At 45.8% G+C, this 5,739-nt stretch overlaps 1 protein-coding gene across 1 annotated transcript; it reads right to left on the reverse strand.

The window, feature by feature from the left end:
- Positions 1-321: 321 nt before the first annotated feature.
- Positions 322-4,944, reverse strand: LOC311227748 (uncharacterized protein). The gene is made up of 2 exons (XM_084313533.1): positions 4,769-4,944; positions 322-3,656 (listed from the first exon to the last, which is right to left on the reverse strand). Exon 2 carries the CDS (start codon positions 3,648-3,650, stop codon positions 1,770-1,772), a length of 1,881 nt encoding a protein of 626 aa, XP_084169659.1. The 5' UTR covers positions 3,651-3,656; positions 4,769-4,944; the 3' UTR covers positions 322-1,769.
- Between the last annotated feature and the right edge of the window lie 795 nt (positions 4,945-5,739).

The raw sequence follows: 5,739 nt of genomic DNA on the forward strand, positions 1-5,739 counted from the left end.
GACCCAGTTTTTACACTGGAGGTGAAATGTTATCTACTGCATCTCGAGGCACAATTTATTAGTATATGTCTTATCTAGTTTTCTTTTCATTTTCATACACGTATTGAACATTTGCATGGTCCTCTATTTGAGAACCAAGGACCTGCATGTGACACCATTCAAAATTAATTATATAGCTGGAAGAAAAAGAAAAGGGCCTCAAATAGAAACGTTATTTTCTTGCTTCCTTTGCTTTCTTTTTGAAAACGGTCTCTTCCTCGCAGCGGTGACATTCTCTTGACAATCAAAGTTCGAAAACATTACAAAGGTGAGATCTTCGGTATAAAAAGTGGCTTTATTTACAACACGTGAACCTAATAACAGAGATTACGTTCCTCTTGTTAATTATATACAGTATTCCTTCTCTCCGACTCTCCGTTTTCAGATAAAAATATAATACAAGATATTTATAGACAATACATGATGTGACCTAATTGGTTATTTTCGCTTGTAAATAATAACTACTAATAAGCTCCACTGTAAGCAATATCTGAGCAAAGAAGAAGACATAAAAGCATCACATTTAAAACAAACGCCTTAAAAAGGACAGCAAGTAGTCTATCCTTGTGTATTTTCTTCTTTCAGAGACGAGAGTAGTCATCATGGAATGAGTTGAGAAGGTGTCGCCGCCACCCCCCCCCCCCTCCTTTTCAGGATATTACTGGGGGGGGGCCCAGGGCCCAGTAGTTCAAGACGTTTAATCTCAATCAGATCCGATCAGATTTTGAAACCCCATTTTTTATGATCCAGGACCAGACAACTCGGGACAGATTTTGTCCCGGTATTTCAAAGCAATTCAGGATAGGATCACCCTGATCCAGATTCAGACTTTTCAAGATCACTAGAAAAAAATACCCCCACTAGGGTAACAACAAAAAAACATTAATTCGAAGGCAGCTGGATTATCCAGGCGTACTTTGAGGAGCTGAATTCTAAGTGAGGTTTCAGTTTGCTGAAGGTGACGACAGATGATGGCGTTTTTTTTTTTGTTGAAGATATTTTTTCTTTAATCTAAATTAACTATCTTTGTTGTGATACTTTTATGAGCATAAACATTTATGTCATCAACATTTGGTTGAAAAAAAATAGGCCACCACAAATGTGACCAACAAATGAAAAATAAAATAGATTTGCCATGAAGGCTAAAAATGTGTATTATTTCAGTTAACAAACTGAAAATAATTAATCTTATTTATATTGAAACATATTTTTGCTCTGGTAATCCACTGGAAACCCACCCCTCTGGTGGGATCAAGATAATAATCTTTTTGGGATCAAACTGATCCCAATCCTGTGTTGTCGGTTTGAACTACTCGTTTTGAAGATTTGATCCAGATGAAAGCTTGGATTTGATTTCCTGATCTGATATCAAAGTGATCCTAATCCTGTTTTTTGGTTTTGAACTACCCAAAATCCAAATGTGATCCGATCAGATAGGGATTAAAAGTTTTGAACTCCTGGGCCCTGGTAATGGGAAGGTTCCTGGTTTGATTCCGGCTCCTCCCGGCAGCGTGTCGAAGTGCCCTTCAGCAAGACACTTAACCCTCTAACCGCTCCCGATGAGCAGGTTGGCACCATGCACCAATGGTCACCTCCGCCGTCGGTGTGTGAATGTGTGAGTGAGTGGGTGAATGTGAGGCATAAGTTATAAAGCGCTTTGGGTTATAAAACGCTATATAAATGCAGTCCATACTGTGTTAACCATTTAAGCCATGGGCATCTAATATAGTTCACATGGTTAACCTACTGTGGGACTGAGAACCAGAAACCTTGTAGTCCGCCCCGCACAGGCTCAACCTTTGACATTCCCTGTTTTTGTATTTAGTCTCGGATTCACACGAAACTTTGAACTCCTCCTCCGACTCCACGGCGGCAAAGTCGGAGTCGTGCGGCTCCAGGATCTTGAGGTTCGTCTGCACCGCCACCAGTTTCTGCACCCGGTCGGGGGTGAGGCTGCCGCTTTCCTTCACGCCGCTGAAGCGCGACCGGAGGTGCTCGCACGCCCCCGTCGTCGGCGGGATCTGGAGGATGGCGCAGGCCACGGCCGACAGGGGCTCCGATGAACACAGTCCCTTCCACCAGGTGGAGGCGGAGACGTGCTGACAGGAGCTCCAGATGCCGTCCCCTTTCCACAGGCCCTGCTTGGCCGAGAACCTGGCGAAGCTGCCGAGCACTTTGCCCTCGTCGAGGTTCAGGTGGTGCGACAGATTGGAGATCACGTAGTAAGCGCTGTTGATCTGCTCTCCGGAGAGAGTCTGCTGTCCGACATGCTTGGGGTCTAACATGTACGCCGCGGCGTGGACGGGCTTGACGCAGAACTCCTGACACCTGTCAAGCGATGCCATGACGGCTTTCTGCTCTGGGCTGTGGAGCACCGACCCCGACAGGGACGCTCCGATGTGATATCTTAACTGACTGAACATTTCAACGACACTAGACAGGACCGCGTCTTCTCTTTTCATGTAGTCAATGTAATTCCCCACCAGGTAGAGCAGGTTCCGGCTGCTACTTATTCCCTCCCAGAATGCTGCATCCGCCAGTGTGGCCCTGACGGACGCCTCCACGTCCAACGTCGGTGAGACGGCCACCTCTTGGAGAGAGGTCTGCCCCTCGAGCAGGCTGTTGTACATGTTAACCACCCCAGTCCAGTCGGTGCTATTGGGCGGCACCAATGCCGTCCCGTTGCCGGCATGGTTCCCGATCTTTGTCATTTGCCTGTGTCTGAAGGTCTCCGCTAACGTTTTCCTCTCTCTGATGTACTTCACCACCTGCTCAGCTCTCCTGCACAGTGTTTTCATGGACGGCTGTGCTGTCATCTCGTCGAAGAGGCGCCTGACGCCGTACGCCGTGCAGCCGATGGCCGAGATGTGAGGGAAGGACTCCTCCACCAGAGCCCAGGCAGCCCTCATGTCAGGGGCGTCGTCGGTGACGACGGCAAAAACCTTCTGTGAGCCCACTTCACCGATTATATCCTTCAGCTCGTCGGCGATGAACGTGCTTGTGTGCGTGTTCTCCTTTACACGCGTGCTTTTGTAGAACAGAGGCAACGGAGTCGAGACGATGTAATTGATCTTACCGGTGTCTTGCACAGTAGACCAGCCACTAGAGACGATGGCTACACAGTCCGCCTTTCCTATTGTCTCGTGGACCTGGCTCTGGACTCTGTCGTACTCGGAGTCCAGCAGATGGGACGACAGCGCCTGTCCTGTGGGCGGGCAGTAGGCGGGCCGGAGGACCCCGAAGAACCTCTTCCAGTAGATGTTGTCGGTGAGACTGAGGGCGGAGGAGGTGGCGTACACGGCTCTCGCCAGACACTCGTCGGCGTACACCTGGCTGCCCTGGTCCACCGAATCGATGAGGAACTGGCCCCCGGGAGTGGCGGACGGCAGGAACGAGGAGGAGGGGACGGGGATGGAGGCGGACGAGCTGCCCTCCGGGCCCGGGGACTGCTGCGAGGCCACGGAATAGTCCTTGCACTTGTCCAAGTGCATCTGCATCTTGGTGGCGTTCTTGGAGTGCGTCTTGGAGCAGTAGTTGCACATGAAGGTTTCTCTTCCATCTCTGATGGCTGGGGTGAAATGCTTCCACACGCCGGACTGTAGACGTGGCATTGTGGTCTGTGGGGGAAATTCAGACAAACGATATACATGTTATGGTAACGATAGCCAATTGAAACTGTGTAGTTAAAAGAACAGGCCAACATTTGGGGAAATTAGCTTATCGTCTTCTCCAGAGAGAGACAAGAAGATAGATACCAGTTCCCTCTCTGTGCGTTCAGTAGAAAGCTATCTGGCTGCATATTAGCCTAGCTTAGCACAATGAATGGAAGCGGACATGACCTGTTAGCCTTCGAGAGAGGTGTTAGTTGGACAATGCCTAGGCTAACCGGTCATGTCCGCTTCCATTCATTGTGCTAAGCTAGGCTAACATGCAGCCAGATAGCTTTCTACTGAACGCACAGAGACAAAACTGGTATCTATCTTCTTGTCTCTCTCTGGAGAAGATGATAAGCTAATTTCCCAAAATGTTGGCATGTTATTTTAAATGCCATTCCCAGTACAAGTATACAAGAGTTGGGTGTTATCAACAATGAATTGGGAAAATTCACATTACTGTCACAAATAGATGATGATGGTGATTATGAACAACATCATCATCATCATTATTATTAATCTCTCTATGGTGATACTGCCCTCTTCTCAAGTCTAAAATGTCCTGGTTAGAATCTATCTGGAATGGTCTACTTGCTTTGGTTGGGGCTATTGTTTTTTGGAATAATCTGGACCACATGCGAGTTCATCATATCATCTTAATACCACTCCGACACCTATTCATATCAAAATGTGTGGGGGAACTCTTCCATGTCCATAGCTATGAACGATTCACTGTGTAAACGCAGCATACATTCATTTAAAATGACATAAGTTAGGTTACAATTATAGTGCGTGTCTGTAGTTAACCTCATCATTGCTCCCTTGGCTGACAGAACACTGTCCCTTTCATCACAAATAATTGAGAAACTTGATATTATTCCCCTCACTGCGAATAGCTAAATGATGTAACGTTAATAATCATCAAACTGGCGTGTAACGTCGCCTACAGAGACAGACAGACAGACACTATTCCACGTTCACGGCGTCTCTAAAGGACTGATGATGATTGAAAGTAGTGGGAGATCAGCTAATTAATTAGTAAAAGTTATGTTCGCTAACGTTACATGCTAACTTACTAGCCTATAGAAGACGGACGATCACGAAGTGGGAGGGAATGGACGATAAAAAGTCAAAGCTATTCCGTTGAGAACAATATCTACACCGCCGGTAATCTTCCTGTACATGAAGAGATATTGAATGTCGCTGAATCCTCCCGGAATACTGGGGAAATCCACATCATTTTAGGGGGGGATCTGCGGTGTTCGCCTTTGTTTTCACAAACAACAGCACTTCCTGAAACTGCACGCTCCGCGAGTAAGGGAGCTCATGTGGGTCAATATTCCTAGGTTTTGATTGATTGATTGAAAACTTTATTAACAGATTGCAGAATGGGTACAATACAGTACAGCTCAATACACACAATTGTTAAGGGGATGCAGACCAGAGAAAGACTTTCGTCTTGTTTACATCAGGGTCCCCCATTTTCAATTCATCAGGTATGACTGAGGACGGAGAAAACACAAATCATCCTGTAAAAAAAAGCATCAATTGAGACAAATAGATTAATGAGAGGTGTGTGGGTCTACATCTGGATCTAAAGCCTTGCATTTGGGCGTCCTTTGCTTTCAGACAAACTAAAGCACAAAAGCACTGTGCACTAGCCTATGGGAGATCAGTATCTGGATCTCATTCAACATTTGTATTGATTGATTGATTGATTGATTGATTGATTGATTGATTGATTGATTGATTGATTGATTGATTGATTGAAAACTTTATTAACAGATTGCAGAATGGGTACAGTAGTACAGCTCAATACATACAATTGTTAAGGGGATGCAGACCAGAGAAAGACTTTTGTCTTGTTTACATCAGGGTCCCCCATTTTCAATTAATCATAACATATATGACATACACGACATGTATAGACTTGAGTAAAATAAAATGTTTTAATACCACTGAGCTACTACTGTCTGCATGTAGGCCTACTATTCGCCTACACAGTATAGCAAGTGCAACGCCTGCGACTTGATTACCTATCAACTGG

The sequence above is a fragment of the Notolepis coatsorum genome (assembly GCF_963971535.1).
Source record: "Notolepis coatsorum genome assembly, chromosome: 4".
Taxonomy (NCBI): Eukaryota; Metazoa; Chordata; class Actinopteri; order Aulopiformes; family Paralepididae; genus Notolepis; species Notolepis coatsorum.

Excerpts from the sequence above, each read along its gene's own strand:
- LOC311227748 (XM_084313533.1), bottom strand. The coding sequence starts at position 3,650 with ATGCCACGTCTACAGTCCGGCGTGTGGAAGCATTTCACCCCAGCCATC.